General features: G+C 56.2%; 1 protein-coding gene across 3 annotated transcripts in view; it reads right to left on the bottom strand.

Annotated features, from left to right (window-relative positions):
- Positions 1 to 887: 887 nt before the first annotated feature.
- The window catches only part of LOC135967603 (SH3 domain and tetratricopeptide repeat-containing protein 1-like), a 44,745-nt gene continuing 26,388 nt past the window's right edge, over positions 888 to 19,244 (bottom strand). Inside the window, exons 2-9 of one of the 3 annotated variants that reach the window (XM_074016116.1) lie at positions 18,302 to 18,343; positions 14,949 to 16,579; positions 11,195 to 11,376; positions 9,845 to 10,004; positions 6,637 to 6,756; positions 5,775 to 5,931; positions 4,614 to 4,810; positions 888 to 1,290 (exon numbers count right to left, since the gene is read on the bottom strand). In XM_074016116.1, coding sequence (XP_073872217.1) covers positions 10,002 to 10,004; positions 11,195 to 11,376; positions 14,949 to 15,444 — 681 coding nt within the window. In that variant the 5' untranslated portion in view covers positions 15,445 to 16,579; positions 18,302 to 18,343 and the 3' untranslated portion in view covers positions 888 to 1,290; positions 4,614 to 4,810; positions 5,775 to 5,931; positions 6,637 to 6,756; positions 9,845 to 10,001. The remainder of the gene's footprint in view (positions 1,291 to 4,613; positions 4,811 to 5,774; positions 5,932 to 6,636; positions 6,757 to 9,844; positions 10,005 to 11,194; positions 11,377 to 14,948; positions 16,580 to 18,301; positions 18,344 to 19,244) is intronic. The other 2 variants (XM_074016115.1, XM_074016117.1) reach the window with 2 other exon arrangements.

Genomic DNA, 19,244 nt, shown 5'->3' with positions numbered 1-19,244 from the left:
AGTGTTTAAAAGAGGGGTCTGGGAGAGTGCAGTGTATGTGAGAATCACGTGGGACACCCACAGTCTCTGAACGTCAGTTTCCTTGCGTAAACTGGCAAAGAGACTGTGTGAACTGTATTCCCTGGGGCCAAGAGATTCCAAGAAGGGAAACCTGGGATTCCTGGGACTGGAATGATGGCCGGAGGCCGGAAGGGGAGGGGGTTGGTGGGGACAGCTGGGGGGCAGCCCAGATAAGGCTTTCAATACTGGGTAGCAGCGTCTACACAGGCGGAGATCCCTGCATATCCCTTCCCGCAGGGCTGACCAGTGGCCAGAGGTGGGACTGGCCAGGCTCGGCCCAACCAAGTCTGGGAGCAAAGGACACTGAGTGAGGGATCCCCGGGGCCACCCTCACTGGCCTTCGGCTCTCCTGACACCACGAGAGAGCTCCAGGAGCTGACCTTGGGTCCTAATGGGGGACACCTTCCTGGCTCCAGGCTGGCAGGGTGGTGTGGTGGTCAGTGTACTGGGCTCTGCGTGTCCGCCTCTACCTGCTGTGTGACGGTGGGCCAGACTCCTAACCTCTCTGTGCCTCTATTTCTTCAATGGCGAACAGGGACACTAGCAGCCCCCACATCCGGGCACAGTGGCCTGAAGGTTAAAGGCAAGGGCGGCACGAGATCTACAGCAAGAACTCTGAGCAGGGAGAGCAGGGAGCTGCCCAGATTTCAATCACCATCTCCCCTTTGGCCGCCAAGAAAACCGAGGCTCATGGTGACCTGGCCCAGGTCTGTTGGACTCACGGTCCTTCTCATCCCCAAGATCAGAGGGCTGCCACCAGGGAAGGAGCTGTCCCCTAGACACAGCCCAGGAAGCACACAGGGAAGGATGCCATGGGGACTTCGGTATGTTTTTGCAAAAAAAAAAAAACATTTATTGCTATTTGAACCCTGCTTTTATGCTTCCATTACCCAGAAAACGAGCTACGGGAGACACCAGGAGAGGCAGGAGATCATCCTCCTTGCACAAAACCCACTCCCTCGGATACTGTCCTCAGCGAGGGTGGCTGGAGGCCAACCAGGGGGCCCACCCGCAGAGTGGCAGAGGAGGTAGGTTGACCCTGTGGACGCTGAGCTCTGTGGCGAAGGTCCTGGCCTTCTGGTAGAAGAAGAGCCACTTCTCGCAGTCCAGGAGGAAGTTGTGGGAGATGGTGATCGGCCGCGTGTAGATCTTCAGCTGTACCTTCTTGTTGCCCAGGTCCACGGCGGCTGCCAGTGCCAGCTGGTAGTACCCGGCTGCATCAAACGGATCCTGAAGGGGACAGGTCATGGTCAGCAAAAGGGGGACTCGGAGCCCGTCTTCCCAGAGGCCGTTCCTGTGTCCAGGTCATTCCACATGTCCATCTGATGCTGGCTCACCCCATAAGCCCCGAAGCCTGTGACACTGCTGTGGTCTCAGCTGCAGGAGGTGGGGACGACCCTGACACCCCTGGAAACCTTCCTGACTGTCCCTACGCCCCACTCACCCCAAGCCTCCTGCCCCAGTGCCACCCTCTCTGCAGGCAGTGGCTGCTTTCCCCATGGGCTGAGGTCAGGGCAGATCCTGCCTGCTCTGAGAGTTCCATGCAGGACCCGTGGCTCCAAGCCACAGCAGGGCCACTGCGTTGAGTGACCCAGGCTCCCTTCTGGCCCCTGTCCATGCTGACCATTTCCAGGCCCTCCACGGGCCAGGCCAGGTACAAAACCATGTCACAGGTGTCCTCTCTGGCAATGTTCCCTGAAATATTGACGGAGTGTGACTCCCCAGACATCCACTCCCATTTTCAATGCGTCTTTGGCTCAAACTCACCATCCCTGGGTTGGGATGCCGCCTCCCAGACCTCCTCCTTGACCCTCCCATCCCCCACCCGGCTTCTCCCCAGGCACCTCCTCCACATGGCGGTCACCCAAGGGACCTCTCTAAGACCCATGCCTGGCCTGTCCCTCTTTACCATCTCAAGATGGCTCCCAGGGCCAATGACAAAGTCCAAGATGCAGCAGTCCATTCCCTCACTGCCCCGCCCCACACACGGAGCAGGGGCGTGAGAAGGCCCCGAGTCACCGCCACCGCTCGTCCAATGCCCCCTGGCCCAGCCGAACACTGGACTCTGTGCTGGGTGCATGGTTGAGCCTAACGTCCTTGCTTCCAGTCTGAGGGACCTGGGAGTGAACACTGACCACACAGGGTGGCCCGGGCTGTGGCAGAGGGAAGCCCAGGAGGCCCCAGACTCAGCCAGGTGTGGAAGGCAAAGGCTTCCTGAAGGGGTGGGGGCTTCCCAACTAAACAGGAAGGAGCCAGCCAATGCATATGTCTCTGCGTGTGCCTGTGCATGTGAATGTGCGTGTTTGTGTTCCTGTGCGTGCATGTCCCTGTGTGTGCGCCTGTGTGCATGCCTCTGTGTGCACTTCTGTGTGTGCGCGCCTGTGTGTGCGTGTGCCTGTGCGCATTTGCGTGTGCATTTCCATGTGCCTGTAGTGAGTGACAGCCTGAGCCAGTAAACACCTAATCCACCCTATTCCAGGGCTCACTCTCATGTGTAGACTAAAGGGGACCCCATTTTAGAGGCAATTGGCAAAGATGCCCATTTACCCCTGCTTCTCTGCCAGCCTTCCAGGTCCCATCCAGCCCGGCTTCTTCTCCCACTCCTCTGGGCCCTGGGTCCAGAGCCTCCTATACATGGAGGAGGGTGTAGCCTTGGAAAGACACCGCCCTTGGGGAATTCCAAGGGGGCCTCCCTGTGGGAAGCTGGCCTGTGCTGACAGCATAGTCACGATGAGGCCCAGAGGGCTGTGCATGGGAAGGAGGACTGTGCATGGGAAGGAGGACTGTGCATGGGAAGGAGGACTGTGCATGGGAAGCAGGGCTGTGCATGGGAAGCAGGGCTGTGCATGGGAAGGAGGGCTGTGCACGGGAAGGAGGGCTGTGCATGGGAAGGAGGACTGTGCACGGGAAGGAGGGCTGTGCATGGGAAGGAGGACTGTGCACGGGAAGGAGGGCTGTGCATGGGAAGGAGGGCTGTGCATGGGAAGCAGGGCTGTGCATGGGAAGCAGGGCTGTGCATGGGAAGGAGGACTGTGCATGGGAAGGAGGACTGTGCATGGGAAGGAGGACTGTGCATGGGAAGCAGGGCTGTGCACGGGAAGGACTGTGCACGGGAAGGAGGGCTGTGCATGGGAAGGAGGACTGTGCATGGGAAGGAGGGCTGTGCATGGGAAGCAGGGCTGTGCATGGGAAGGAGGGCTGTGCATGGGAAGGAGGACTGTGCACGGGAAGGAGGACTGTGCACGGGAAGGAGGGCTGTGCACGGGAAGGAGGGCTGTGCATGGGAAGGAGGGCTGTGCATGGGAAGGAGGGCTGTGCATGGGAAGGAGGGCTGTGCATGGGAAGGAGGACTGTGCACGGGAAGGAGGACTGTGCATGGGAAGGAGGGCTGTGCTACTTGGCGCTTTCCTTTCTCCTGGACAGGCGGAGTGGGCGGCAGGCTTGACCAAGAGAGATAAAGGCCTCTTCTGGGAGGCCCGTCCCCCTGGGTCCCAGGCGTGCCCCTGAGCCGTGAACAGCGTCCCCCTGGGCCTGACACTTGGCACCTCCCTATCTGGCTGGGACTTGGGAGGCCACAGAAATCACGTCTGACCACCAGGTGTCGCCAGTACTGGGCGGGGGCCTCCCGGGCAGCCCCAGGCCTGCGGTGGGGTATACGGGGCAGGGTCTTAGGGCTGCCCCAGCTCCTCATGTTGTTCTAAGGCCCCCAAGATCTCGGCCCCTGGACTGGAGTGCCCTGGCGCCTCAGCCCGTAAGGAGCACTGACACGAGGCTGGTGTGATGCTAAGGAGGGGCGGTGCCCGCTGGGCAGATGGGTGGAGACACCACAGGTCTCAGTCTGCCAATCCCAGCTCTCCACCCCTGCAGGGCTGGGGGCAGAGGGAGCACAGCACCTCCCATCGAGACACACCCGACCTAACAAGGCCTCAGCCTGGCTGGCTGGGGCCCCGCCCCACTGCACCTGCCCTGAGCTGGGGTTTCCCTGTCTGTGAACTCAATGGTAAGATACTGGTCCCACCCCACCCTTCCTGGGTGATGTGAAGATTCAAGGTGTCTCGGGACTCCAGGAAGGAATTGCTCAGTGCAGGCTGGCACCCTGGGCAGGCTTCCTAGAGGAGGCGCCAAGATTTGGGTTGGATCTTGCAACGTGGATTCAATGTGAGGATGATGGCGTCCTCTGAAATGTCACTCTCCCGACCCTGTTTTCTTTGTTAAATGCACCTTGACACTTGACTGTCAAGAGTCAGCTTTGGTGTCACCTCCTCCAGGAGGGCCCCCTGACTACAATCCCCCTTCTTTACCCAGAGGCCACCATTGCCCACTCATGTGTCAGCCTCCCTGGCTGAGACTGAGTTCTTGAGGGTGGGGCCTGGCCATCTGGGGAGCTGGGTTTTACCTGCTAACCTTGCCGGCTCCTCCAGCTGGGTGTAGAGCTCCAGGGAGGCCACTGGGCCATTCCTAAGGAAGGCTGGAACCCAGGCCTCTGGGGTCCGGATGGAGATCCCACTCCAAGGGGGCCAGGAACACCCCGAGCCCTGCCCCTTCCCACCCACCTTCAGGTCGTAGAAGATGATGTCACCGAGCACCAGGTACACCTTCACGTAGTAGAGGGTCTCCTGGTCGAACTCCAGCGGCGAGTTGCAGAGCTAAACGGCCTTGAGGTAGAAGTGCTCCCCCAGCTTGCCATGGCCCAGCCGGTGGTGCAGGGCGGCCAGCCGGTGGTAGGCCACACGCTCGTTCGGCCGGTCCCCTGGGGTGCAGGCCAAAGGGGCAGGTGTGAGGATGTGGCTCTCTGGGGCAGGGAGGGAACATGCCCCTCAGGAGCAGGTATACAGACCCCCAGGCAGCACACGTGGCTTGTCTCCAGGCACCTGTGGTCACCTGGGCAGCTCTGGCCATTCCCTTCCAGGTTCCCAGACTCACTTTTCCATCTGCAAAGCAGAACTAATAAGGCCTGCCCCTGTCTACTGAGAGGCTTTGGCAAAGTCGGACTTGGATGGCCCAGTTCTGTGCCTACACATAGCCACCTGCCTTTGCTCACTGGTTTTAACCAGGGGAGCCCAAAAGCCATGCAGTGCAGGTGCTCCCGGGCTCCCCGGCTCCAGGCAACCCACAGACGTGACATCCGACTCCTCCTGGGTGTGTCATGATCAGAGCCCCCTACCTCGGGGAGTCAGCTGCACACCTACTGTGTACTGGGCCATGGGGCACAAGGCGCTGGGGCATGTGGCCTGCCTAGGGTTCCCTGTCTCTGCAGGGGGACAGATGACCCTGGCACAGCACCAGGGGATGCACGGCCTTAAGGGGCAGACTGCTGGAAGGGGAACTGGGATTTTATCAGCCAGAGAGCCGTGTGGTTGATGAGGGTGGGAAGGGCACAAGAGAAAGGGAATGTGCCACTCAGCCTGACACATACAGGGACCAACGAGATGCCTGGGATGTCTGGAAGGCAGAGGGCACACTGGGCGGCCCTTGTGGTCAGCAGCGGGAACAGGCAGAGGAAGCAGAGCTCAGTCAGGCAGGGAGCTCTGCACTGCATGAGAGACCTCGGGCTGTGCCCCACAGCCGGACGGGGAAGCCAGTTGGGCAGAGCTGCCTGCCTGGACAGGAGACCAGGAAAATCCAGTAGCTGTTTCAGCTCCTGGCCTGCAGACCTGGAGGCTGGGCTCTGGCAAAGTGTGGGTCCTGGCAGGGCGGGGGCTCAGGGGACGCACCCACAGTGATGCTGAGTGCTAGGGCCATGTAGGCAAACTCCAAGTCCTCCTGGGGCTCCTCCAGTGTGGCCAGCAGTGACACCAGCTTGTTGCACAGCTGTAGCTGCAGCTCCACCCTGCGGTTGCCCGTAGTCACTGCCAGGGGCAGGGCCCGGTCCTCAACACAGGCAGGTGGGGTCAGGTTTCCCGCAGCACCCACCTTGCCCAGCGCCCTCCTCAGAGCTCAAACATGTGCTTGGAGCTTCCCACACCCCAGCTACCCCTGCACCTCCACACAGCTCTGTGCTCTGGGATAACACACAGTTCAGACACCCAAGTTGGGGGCTGAAGAGTCACCTGAGGCCCATCCAGCTACACCCGATAGCCGCAGACCAGCCTCTCCCACCTGGGCACCGGGGGTCTGACTGGGGGGAGCCAGCACTCCTCTCTGCTCTAAAAACACCACATTGATCTGTGCCCAGGGCTGATCCACACCGTGAGCTCAGAGGAAAGGAGAAGCCGTCCCACTTCGGGGTGCATGCAGACCTGGGTCTCCCACTGATATGCTGTGTGTCCTTTGGCATGTCCCTGTGCCTCTCTGAGTCTCAGTTTCCTCATCTGGAAGATGGGGACAGGACTTCCCACTCATGGTTGCTTGAGGTCATCAGGTACAAGGGTAGAGCCATTGTCAAGTCCAGGCCCCGAGCGTTTGTCCCAGGCAGGGGCATGGTCAATATCATTCCCGGTGAGACCACTTGGAAATTAATCATGTGCATGGGTGGCCCTGCCTCCATTTGGGAGGCCTCTACCCTGCCGCACCTGTGCCTCAGCCCTCCAGGTGCCCCACTGAGGCCCACCCACATCAGCCCACAGGCCAGCTCACCCGGTAGAAGGACATGCCTTCCTCCCGCTCCCAGGCCCCATTGAAGATGTCTCCAGCTGCCTCAAACAGCTCCAGCCCCAGGTTGGGGTCGCCTGTGTACAGGGCCACATTCTGTGCCACCTGAAAGGAGACAGAAGTTCCCTCAAGGCCCACACCTAGCGAGGTGGCTACGCGCACCTTTGCCAGGCTCCTTCCTCTCACACACTACAGGTACACTTGAGCATTTTTCAGACCCTGTGCATTAGGGCTGCCCCCACCACTGGCATGAGGACAATGAACTGATGCTCCTGAGTGCCAGGAGGTGACTGAGCAGCTGCAGCCCAGGAGCCCGACACCTGTGAATCCTACCAACAGGGCTAGCCCTAGCCCACTCCCCCTGCACTCAAACCAGTCTCCGTGGCCCCCAGATTGCTGGGACCCCAGCCCCTGGCTCCTTTCTGCGTTGCCACATCCCTGCCACATCAGCAGTGTGTGTGGGTGGGCCTGGTCCCCTCTTGGCCATGAGCTCTTCATCCCTCTCCTCAGCTCAAGGAGGTATATAGCAGGTGCTCAATAATGAAAGCTTCATCAGGCTCGTGGGCTTCACAATTTGTTCCAGATCACACTGTGTTTGGGAAAGCCTCTGAAAACAGCCACTATGATAGATTCATTGTAAAGGAGATGTGCCACATGTCGCTTGGAGCAAGTTCTTCTGTGTGTTAATTGAGTGGTCACATTATTTGAGCATGTGCTGTGTACCAGCAGGTGCTGTGCACTGTGAGGGGCCGCGCCTCTGCCCTCAGGGAGAAGATGCTGGCCACCGGGGGAGGATGTGAGGGAACCAGTTGGAGTGAGGGAAAAGGCACACAACAGGTGCTCAGCAGTGGCTTAGGAATGAGTGGATGGATGGATGGATGAATGGATGAGGAGATGTAGACACATGGATGGATGGAAGGGTGTGTGGATAGATGAATGCTTGGATGGATGGATGGATGGATGGATGGATGGATGGATGGATGGATGGATGGGTGTGTGGATAGATGAATACTTGGATGGATGGATGGATGGATGGATGGATGGATGGATGGATGGATGGATGGATGGGTGGGTGGAATGATGTGTGTATGTCTGTATGTATCTATGCGTGGGTAGATAATGTATGGATGGGTGGAGGGTAGATGATGTATGTACATGTGGATGGATAGATGGTGGATAGACGAATGTATGGATAAACAAATGGACAGATAGATGTATGGAGGGATGGATTAATAGGTAGATTGGTGGGTAGATGGATAAATGATGGATGGATGAATGGACGAACAGGTGAATGGATGGATGGGTGAAAGGATGGATGATGGATGGATGGATGGATGAATGGATGGGTGAATGGATGGGTGGATGGATGATGGATGGGTGGATGAATGGATGGGTGGATGAATGGATGGATGGATGGATGGATGGAAGGATGAACAGGTGGATGGATGATGGAAGTATGGATGGATGATGGATGGATGGATAAATGGATGGATGATGGATGATAGATGATGGATGGATGGATGATTGATGGATGGAAGGATGAACAGGTGAATGGACGGATGATGGAAGGATCAATGGACGGATGGATGGATGAACAGATGAATGGATGGATAGACCGGTGAATGGGTGGATGATAAAAGGATGGATGAATGATGGATGGATGAATGGATAGATGGATGAATGATGGATGGATGGAAGGATGAACAGGAGGTGAGCGGATGGATGATGGAAGGAGGGATGGATGATGGATGAATGGATATATGGATGAATGGACAGATGGATGGATGGAAGGATGAACAGGAGGCAAGTGGATGGATGATGAAGTATGGATGATAGATGCATTCATAATGGATGAATGGATGGATGGATGGATGGAAGGATGGATGGATGATGGAAGGATGCATAGATGATGGAAGGATGAATGGATGGATGGATGTACAGATGAAAAAGTGAATGGATGGATACACGGGTGAATGGATGGATGATAAAAGGATGGATGAACGATGGATGGAAGAATGGACACGAATGGATGATGGATGCATGGATGGATAAATGGATGGATGGGTAAATGGATGGATGGATAAATGGAAAGATGGATTGATGGAAGGATGAACAGATGAATGCATGGATGATGGAAGAATAGATGGATGGATGGATGGATGAAAAGTGAATGGATGGATACATGGGTGAATGGATGGATGATAAAAAGATGAATGATGAATGAATAGATGGACAGGTGAATGGATGGATCATGGATGGATGGAAGATGGTTGGATGGATAGAAGGATGAACAGCTGAATGGATGGATAATGGAAAGATGGATGGAAAGATGGATGAAAGGATGGATGGATGGAAGGATGGAAGGATGGATGGATGGATGAATGGATGGATGAACAGGTGAATGGATGGATGAAGAAGTGAATAGATTAATGAATGATGGATGGATGGATGGATGGATGGATAGAAGGATGAACAGTTGGATCGATGATGGAAAGGTAGATGGAAGGGTGGATGGATGGATGAACAGGTGAATGGATGGATACAAAGATGGATGGATGATGGATGATGGATGGATGATGGATGGGTGGAAAGACGAACAGATGAATGGATGGATGATGGAAGGATGGATGGATGGATGGATGGATGGATGGATGGACCCACAGGTGTATGGGAAGATGATGGAAGAATGGATGGATGGATGGATGATGGATGGATGGAAGGATGAACAGGTGGATGGATGATGGATGGATGGATGGACAGATAGATGGATGATGGAGGGATGGATGGACGAAGGGATGGATGGATAGATGATGGATGGATGGATGGAAGGATGGATGATGGATGGATGGATGATGGATGGGTGAATGGAAGGACCCACAGGTGTATGGGAAGATGATGGAAGAATGGATGGATGGATGGTGGATGGATGGATGGAAGGATGAACAGGTAAATAGATAGATGACGGAAGGATGAATGGATGGGTGGATGGACAGGTGAATGGATGGATAGACGGGTGAATAGATGGATGATAAAAGGATGGATGAATGATGGATGGATGAAAGGACAGATGGATGGATGATGGATGGATGGATGGAAGGATGAACAGGTAAATAGATGATGGAAGGATGAATGGATGGGTGGATGGACAGAGAGTGAACAGCACAGGGGTCCTCCTGCATCCCTTGCCACTCACCTGGATGTACAGGTCCACCAGCTCACTCTGTCGCAGGATGTAATAGATCTTCCCTGCTTGCAGCCAGGCATGTGCCTCCTTCTCTTTCTTCTGGAGGTCAATGAAAATTCCCAGACTTCGTTTGGTGTAGTCCAGAGAGGATTTGTAGGCCCTGGAATCACTGGAATCAGACACAGGTGTCAGAACAAGGGCTCTCATCCTCCTGGAACCAGTCTGCCTCCTCTCGTGGGTCTGGTGACAGATGAATCTGGAATGTGGGGACTGGGAACGGCCCTCTTGTGTGTGCAGTGTTCTGCCCTTCCCAGGCTGCTGGGAGGGCCAGGGTGACCACACACGGCATGGAAAAGATGAAGGACATCCTTCCGAGGGAATCGGGCATCATGCTGCCCTGTGGCAGGAGGAATGTGCTAGTCCATCTCCCCTGCCTCCCAGACAAGGCCTGTGTCTTCTCCAGACGCTCCAAGAGCGATTAGTGTTCAGAGGCTATCTAGGCCGATGGTTCTCAAGGTGTTCAGGCATCACAGTCACCCGGAGGCCTGTCCTTATAGCTTGCTGGCCCTGCCCCCAGAGCTTCTGGCTCCACAGGCCTGGGGCAGGCCCTAGAACTCCCACTTGCCACAGGCTCCTAGGTGACATGGATGCTGCTCTGCTGGTCCAGGGACTACACTTTGAGAAGCATGGCTCTAGCACACTGGCCCATTTTCCTTCTGTGAACCTGAGGCCAAGACTGGAGCCAGTCTCCCGGGTCCCCATGGAATCTGGCCCCTTCCCTGCTCTCTCAGTAAGTCCAACACTTGAGGGGCTGTGACTGCAGCAATGTCACCAGGCCCTGTGGGTGGGGTGGCCAGGGCCATGGTTACCCCACCAGGTCAGCATGCTCGGGGGAAGCTGAGTGGGCCACATATGGGACGTGAGACCTTGAAACCCTGCCCCGGGGAAGCAGGTGACACAATTGGCTCTGTCTTCTGTGGGAGAGAAGCCACAGGTGGCTGCTGTGGTCACATTTAAGGGGACAGATGAAGGCCAGGAGTCAAGACTCGGGGCAGGCAGAGGTCAGATGACAAAGGCCACCATAGTAGGAAGAACAGCCCAGAGTGCACGTACTGCCTCTGCTGGGGTTGAGATGACCTTTGACCCAACAAGGGAGACTCAAGCTGGGACTCACAAGCCAGCAGCAGCCCTGGGACGACCCCAGACCCACCAGCTCAAAGCATCTGATGCCAAGGAACCAAATGATCCAAAGGAAAGGGGCTGAGGAGGCCCTGGGCCAGCTTCCCTGTGCCCCCCTCCCTGCCACCCCAACCCCCTTGCACCCCTCCACACCCCCACCACTGCAAAGCCAGTCCTCACCACTAGGTGCCCAGGGACAGGTAGAGCTGACTGGTGGTCTCCAGGAGCTGCCCTCTCCAGCACCTGGTCGGCCACCTCGCGGGCAAGGGAGAGCTGGAACTCGTGGTAGATGACACACTGGGTCTCTCTGGGCATGACGACGCTGTAGAAGTAGCACAGCCGCTGGACGGCCCGCAGCTGGCCTGGGCAGAAGACAAAATGGAAGACGTCAGCCTCCCAGCATCGAAGCGAGGCTGGCTGGGTTCAGAGGCCCCTGCTCTGTGCTTGTCTCTTTCACACCTCTGTGAACCTGGGCCCCATAGGCAGGGAGCCTGGGCTCAGACAGGCCATGCACCTGTGCAAGGGCAGGCGCCGAGCACACCGTGACATGGGCACAGCTTGGTGCACATGCTCATGGTACAGGCCGGCCTTCTTTACAACTCCCAGGACCGAGGTCCTGGCCAGGCTCGGCCCCTGCACCAGGCCATCTATTTCTGCTTCACAAAGCCCCTCTGGCCAGGACCAGGGCCACCTTCAGCCTGAGATGATGAGACCAGGGACACAAGTAGCCCCTGTCGCAGATGGAACCCTGAGAGAGCAAAGCCAAGCATCACGTCTGCCACACACGGCATCATGTTGGGGGAATGGGGTTCAAAGCCGGCCCCTGGCATTTCCACACATGCTTCTCTCATGCAACAAGGCTCCAAACCCACAGGCTCACTGGCCTCTCCCAAAGCCAGGGAGCTGGGAACGGTGGAAAGCTTCTGATTTTCTAGTGTCAGAAACATTCCGAAGATTAACAAAGGAAACCAGGTACGCCGAATGGACATCTGTCACACACGCCCCCCAATAACAGCTGAATACACAGTCCTCTTGAGCGCCCATGGGACATTCCCCATGACAGACCATGTGTCAGGCCACAAAATGAGCCTCAGTGAAGGGAGAAGGACTGAGACCAAAGCAGAGGTGTTCTTCAGCTGTACTGGCACGAAACTGGAAATCGACAGTGAAGGAAACGTGGGAAATTCAAAAATATGTGAAAACTACACACTCCTAAACAACCAGTGAGTCAAAGAAGAGACCATCAGGGAAACTGAAAATTAATTTGAAAAGAATACAAACAAATGCACAGCCCGGGCCAGCACGGTGGCTCACACCTCTCATCCCAGCACTGTGGGAGGCCGAGGCGGGAGGATCGCTTGAGTCCAGGAGTTTGAGATCAGCCTGGGAAACATGGTGAAACACTGTCTCTATAAAAAAAAAAATACAAAAATTAGCCGGGTGTGGCGGTGCACATCTGTAATTCCAGCTACTCAGGAGGCTGAGGCATGAGAATGACTTGAACCTGGGTAGAAGTTGCAGTGAGCCAAGATTGCACCACTGCACCCCAGCCTGGGCAATAGAGCAAAACTTTAAAAAAAAAAAAAAAAAAAAAAAAAAAAGCACAGTGTATCAAAAACACCAAGATGTAGCTAAGGCAGTGCTGAAAGGGAAATTTATAACTGTAAATGTCTACATTTAAAGAAAGAAGAAAAATCTCAAATCAAAAGCCTAACTTTCCACCTTGAGAAACTAGAAAATGAACTAAACCCAAAGTGAATAAAAGGAAGAACATAATAAACGTGAGAGTGGAAATGGGAAGTAAAAATACAGAGAATGGAAAAACAAAAGAGATAATCAACAGAACCAAAAGTGGGTTTTTTGAAAATAATAACAAAACTGACAAATCTTTCACCAGACTGACCAAGAAAACAAAGATGGGGCACAAACGACTAAAATCAGAGACTGAGCACCATGGCTCACGCCTGTCATCCCAGCACTTTGTGAGGCCGAGGGGGAAGGATCGCTGAGGCCAGCATTCAAGACCCCCCTGGGAGAACATGATGAGACCCCATCTCTAATAAAAATAAATAAACAATTACAAACCCAAGTTTCTAAAATCAGAAATGAAAGAGGAAACATGATTGCCGACCTGACAGAAATAAAAGGATTCCATAAAAACACTACGAACAATTGTACACCAACAAACCAGACCATCTAGACACAACAGCCAAACTCTTAGAAGGACACAAACTACCGAAAGTGACTCAAAAATGATCCCAAGGAAGCATGTGGGGTATCAGCCCCGCCCTCGGTCTCCCCGACCGTTCAGCGCAGGGTGGGGAGACAGGGAAGCATGATCCCCGTTCCCTGGCCTGCATTTCCAAGTCTGAATCCCCCAGCACCCAGGGGAGGGCCTCGTAGGAGGAGGTGCCACAGGCTATTGTGCCAGGAGCCACCGGAGGCTGCAGTGGGGGCTGGGGCGCTGGGTTCCTGGAGGGTCTCCTTCCAGTCACAGAATGTCCCTGGGGAAGAAGCCTGGGTCTGAACCCCCCAACCCTCCTTGGGCAGATGTGTGGGACCGGGGCCCCTTCACACGGTCCTTTCCAAAATCTCATCACTCCTAGGGCCAGGAGTGGGTGCCAGGCCTGTGCTGGGAAATGAGCAGATTCAGAGTTGGGCACAGCCCCTGCAGCTCTGGTCCAGGCCACAAGAGGCACCTCTGAGTGGTGTCACTATGCCATGACAAAGCGCTGCAAGGCAGAGGGGACTCAACAGTATCCCTTGTCTCAGCCATTTCCCTGCACTCAACTTCCTCATCTATTCTCTGCGGCCTAGATTTCGGACAGCCCTGCCCAGCTACTGTCGGTTCACTGCTCGGTCTGCACTGACTGTTCGATAGCACTCCGTGGCTCCCCAGTGCTCTTGGGGAAAAGGCCAAGCCACAGCCTGAGGCCCCAGGCCCTGCTTAGCTCTCCAGAAGAGCTTCTCACCGTCCAGCACCCAACCCACCCCCTCCCAAATCTGCACCTCCCTGCATAAGCCCTGTTCACTCACCCCAGCTCACACTCCCGCTCACTCACCCCCCACTCACCCCCCACTCATCCCCACTCACACTCCCGCTCACTCACCCCCACTCACACCACACTCATCCCCACTCACACTCCCACTCACACTCCCGCTCACTCACCACCACTCACACCCCACCCATCCTCGCTGACTCACCCCCACTCTCTCACCCCTGGGCCTTCACACAGGCTACACCATCAGCCCCTCATCCACACCTATTACTTGACTAAATCCTCTCAACCCTCTGGGCCCAGACTAAAGAGGCTTCCCTAACCCGGGGCCAAGTTCTGCTCCGCCATCACGCCACTCACCCTTTTGTGGCTTCTCTGGCCTGAAGCTCACATTCCCACGCTCAGCACCTCCCTCCCGAGGACCCCACAAGCCCCATTTGTGGGTGGGGCCTGGCACACTCAGCACGAGCTGCTTTTGCGTGAACTGTTCTGTGGCTTTGGGCAATCACCCGCCCCTGTGTCCTCTGTGAAGTGGGATGACCGGTGCACAGGGCTGCCGAGATACCAAGCAAACACAGGCACAAGAACTGGCGTTCAGGACCTGGCTCATGGAGGGGCCCCAAGTCCCAGCTCAGCACAACATGCCTTGATCCCAGGGTTATGTCTAGGGATTCCCAGCACGCAGGACTTTCCGTGCTCAAGGCAGGATGGTCCCTGGGCACACCAGGAAGAGCTGCCTGACTCAGTAGGGCACAGAGGGCCTGGCCCTGCATGGGAACGGCCTGTCTCCAGGGCGTTTGCCAACATCTGCTGCTGGCCATGACTCAGCGCTTTCGATGGTGGAAAAACCACCACTTGTTTCCGAATCACAAACCCCAGGTGTGCCCTGACCCAAGTGGCCCCAGAAGGCTCACAGGAGGAACTGGGGCACTCACTCTCCACGTGGTCCATCTCCACGGCCACCAGAAGGACCCACTCGTAGTAGCCCTTGCACTGCTGGGCCGGGCCCTGGCGGGTGAAGAGGTAGCCCAGGAGTATGTGGGTGAAGTCCCGGCCACACTCCCCACACGGAAGCCTCGAGAACAGACGTACAGCCTCCAGGAGGTAGTGCTGGGCCAGCTGGTCCCAAAGTTGGCCAGCAACACTGCCTGGTTCCTCCGCTGGCCCAGGTCCCAAGCCACCGGTAGTGCGTGGTAGTAGCCCTTGGCTGCCTGCCTCGTCTGTCCCGTCCTCTTCAGAGCCACGGCCACCAATGTTGGCAATCACACCCTCCGGGTCCTCGCTGACCACCACTGCATCCTGGACAGACTGCAGGATGTTCAGGGCCACCAGGCTCTGCCTATGAAGCACATGCAGCCAGGCCAGGGCCACCAGGGGGTCCACGATGGCACGGACTCCGGCAACAGCACTGGCTTCCACCGCCTGCGTCATGAAGGTAATGGCTGGGCCATGGTAGCCATGGTGGCTGTACGGCTGGGCCAGGCTGGCCTGGAGAAGGCCGCGCAGCGCCTGGCCTGTGCCCGGGGTTAGGGAGGCCAGCGCTCGCCTGAGGTAGTGGGAAGTCTGGGTGGGGAGGTTCTGGGGCTGGAGGGCGTTCTGGAGCACCAGGTTCACGTTCCTCAGCGAACCAGCCAGCGAGTCCTGTGTCCTCAATGAGGCCACCTTGACACAGCTCAGCACCAGGTGGGGCAGGCACTCGCGGCTGTAGATGTCAGCCAGGAGTAGGCAGCAGTCTGAGAGCCACGCAGCTTCTGGGGCTCCCGAGTCCCTGTGCAAAAACAACAGCTGCTCTAGGAAGGGCAGGGCCTCCTCAGGCTGCTTGAGGTGCACGTGGTGCCTGGCCAGCAGGAAGCAGGCCCGGGCCTAGGCCTGCTGGCTCTGGCCACCCACCGCCCACTGCAGCACCAGCTACAGGAGCTCCCCGTCCGCCGCGGTGCTACAGATGTGGCCAGGCGTCCCCAGGGGCAGGGCCATGGCTCTGGGAACCACCTGTGTACACTTCTCCCAGTTCTGCTTCCAGTAAATGCTGGCCAGGTTGGCTTACACAGCCACCACCAGGAACAGGTCCCCGAAGCTGCCCTCCAGGGCCCCCAGTGTTTCCTCCAAGTACACCTGGGCCTGGGACAGCTTGAGCCTCCTGCTGCACAGCCGCCCCAGGAGGAAGCAGAGCCTGGCCAGGGCCATGAGGAGGCCACCTTTCTTGGCCGCCCCCAGGCCTGTGCCAGGCGCCCAGTCAGCTCCTACTCGTCACTAAAGCTGCTGAACATGCTGCTCAGCCATGGCAGCGCCAGGTTGTACAGGCCACAGAAGCTGGCCTTGAATCCAGAGGTGTTCAGGAACAGCAGCAGTGAGCTCATGGCCTCTGGATCCTCCCAGTTGTCCTCAGCTTCCAAGCAGAAGGAGGGCTCCTCGGGGTCCTGCAAGCTCACGTTGCTGGATGCTACACAGAGACCCCAGGACGCTGGCTCCTGGGGGCAGCCTGGGCAGGTCTTGCATTGTTCCAGAACATTCTTCACCTTCGGCAGGGTCTCCTGTGGCTCCAGGCCCAGGCAAGGTGGAGGTATTTCTGCAAGTCACAAAAACACCTAGACAGATTAGAGTCCAACAGTGAGTCCTTGGTCCACTTGGGGCAGGATCCCCGCATCCCCGTCCTCTGTGTCCCTGGCGCAGCTTGCCATGAGCCCTTGAGAATTATGCGCAATGCAAACCCAGGGTCTGGAGCACGTACGATCTCCGGGGACACAGAGAACACGCAGGCCCGTGGCCCGACTCTCCTACAAAATCACCCTCCTGTCCTGCTTTGTCGCCACCTCACAGCATGGTTTTAGGAGACTATGTCAGCTCAGTGATCCCTCAGAGATGCCTTTCCCTTTAGATAGAATCAAAGCCTTCTAACTGGACCCATGTATATGCAGCACTACAACTACAAATGTAACTTTTGTCAGCATATTGGGCCCCCCGGTGGGGTACAGGAATCCATGAAATCCTCAACAGCCAATCAGAGCTATTGATCAGCTCAAAAGCTGCTATGCAAAATTGGTAAAGCCACCGACGGCACAGGACAGGGGTGTTGTACCCATGTACCCAGCTCCGTGCAGGGAAACGGACCATCCCTGCAGGAAGGATGGGAAAGCTTCCAGGCCCCTGTGGCCACCTTCACCTTGGATGGTCTGAAAACCTGAAGCCCTCGGTTCCTAACAAAGGCCAGCCTGCTCAAGCAACCCACTGGTGCCTGCTGGCTTTGGTGGATTCCTAGCCAAAGCCCCCTCCCAGAGGTGAGCAAACAAGCGCATTTCCTGTTGGAAAACCTGGGATGAAAGGAGGCATTACTGGGAAGGAAAAAACCTAGATTTAAACAGACCCTCTGTTTCAAGCTCACATGCAAAAAATATTTTCAATACAAACTGCCTCCTTATTCATCTGTAAAGCCTTGGCATTAAAAAAAAAATAAATATGATTTAGAGGCAAATGTGACTTGACTACACTAGATGAGCTAAGAAATCTCCCCCACCCGGCAGAGGCCCACAGCCCCTCCCAGCCACTACCCTGGCCTCCGGGGCAGCTGGAGAGCCACGTGCCTTTGCTCCAGAGACTTTGGCAGAGGGTGGAACCACCCCCTCCCCGAGGCAAACATACAACAGCCTTCCCTTCCCCACTGGCTTCCCGGGCCTCCTGTGGGACCTTGTGCCTGCATCCCGAATGTACTGGGATGGATCCCATTCCCAGGGAACTTCCAAGGGCCCTTGGTGCATTCACATCACCAGGCTGTCCACATGCGGGCCCTGTGTGAGGGGAAGCGACAGAGCCGCAGAGGGGAGATGGGAGGGCCTCCCTGAATCAGCCCCTCAGGAAGGAGCAGACCCTTCAGGGACCTCAGTTGAGGCCCCTGCAACCTAAGGCTCTGAATTCTGCTACCCGCTGAGGGCTGTGTGGCCTCCCATCTCTGAGGCAGAGCACAGGGCAAGCTGCAGCTTCTCCAGGTCATGAAAAAGGAACCCACAGCTACATGTGGGCCCCAGCAGTGGAAAGGATGCCCCACCTCGGTCGGGGACCAGGCGGGGGTCAGCATGTTCATTGGAAGAAGTGTGGGACCCCACAGCCTCCAGTGCCAGAGTAGACGGGAGGTTCAGGCCCACCTCAGGCGACGTCCCCCAAGCCCCCAGCCCGCACCACAGAGGGGTGACTGTCGCATCCAATGCCCACTGTACTCAGCTCTGTCCCCTCCCCCGGTGTTACTCCAAGGCCCAACTCATAACCAGAGGAAGCCTGAGCCACTGGCAAAACCCACCTTGTTCCTGCGGCTGCTCGGTCACAGCTTCCTCTACTGAGTCTGCCAAGGGAGAAAAGAGAAGCAATGAACACCCCCAGCCAGCACCTCTGCTCCCATGTCAGGTTGAGCTGGTGTCGGTGTTGCAGGGTGAGAGCATTGCAGGGTGCAAGGGTTGAAAGTCACATCATCCTCTTCCCTCCTGGATCATGGGAACATCACTGGGGGGTGGACACTTTCTGCGATATTGGGAGTAACATCGTCTTCTGTGCCTTGGAATATTAAGGGCAATATCATGGGGGGCCGTGTACATCTTCTGCAATATTGGGAATAATATTATCCCCTCTCCCCATGCATACTAGGAAAGATATCAGAGTGGGTGTTCACCTCCTGCGATATGGGGATTAATACCATCTTCTCCCCTTCCAGATATCAGGAAGAGTATCACACGGGGGTGTACGGTGTCTGCGATACTGGGAGTAATATCAACCTCTCAGCCTTGGAATATTAAGAAGAATATCACAGGGTGGATGTACACCCCCTACCATATTGGGAGTAATATCATCCTCTCCTCTCCATGGATAATAGGAACAATATCCCAGGCTGGATGTACGCCTCCTGCTCTATGGGGAGTCATATCCCTTCCAGGGTACTCATAACAATATCACAGGGCGGGTGAACACAGCCTGCGATACTGGAACTATTATCATCCTCTCCCCATCCGGATACTAGGAACCATATCACAGAAGAGCTGTACCCTCCCTGCGATATTGGGAGTAATATCATGTGCTTCTTCCATGAATATTAGGAGGAATATCACCGGGTGGCTGTCCATTCATTGCTATGTTGGGAGTCATGTCATACTCTACCACTTGGATATTAGGATCAGTGTCACAGGGTGAGTGCACACCTACTGCGATATTAAAACTAACATCATGTTCTCTGTCCCTGGATATTAGGAACA

The sequence above is a fragment of the Macaca fascicularis genome, chromosome 15 (genome assembly GCF_037993035.2).
Source record: "Macaca fascicularis isolate 582-1 chromosome 15, T2T-MFA8v1.1".
Classification (NCBI taxonomy): Eukaryota; Metazoa; Chordata; class Mammalia; order Primates; family Cercopithecidae; genus Macaca; species Macaca fascicularis.
The sequence above is the reverse complement of the archived record's forward strand: the minus strand, read 5'-3'. Positions and strand labels throughout refer to the sequence as shown.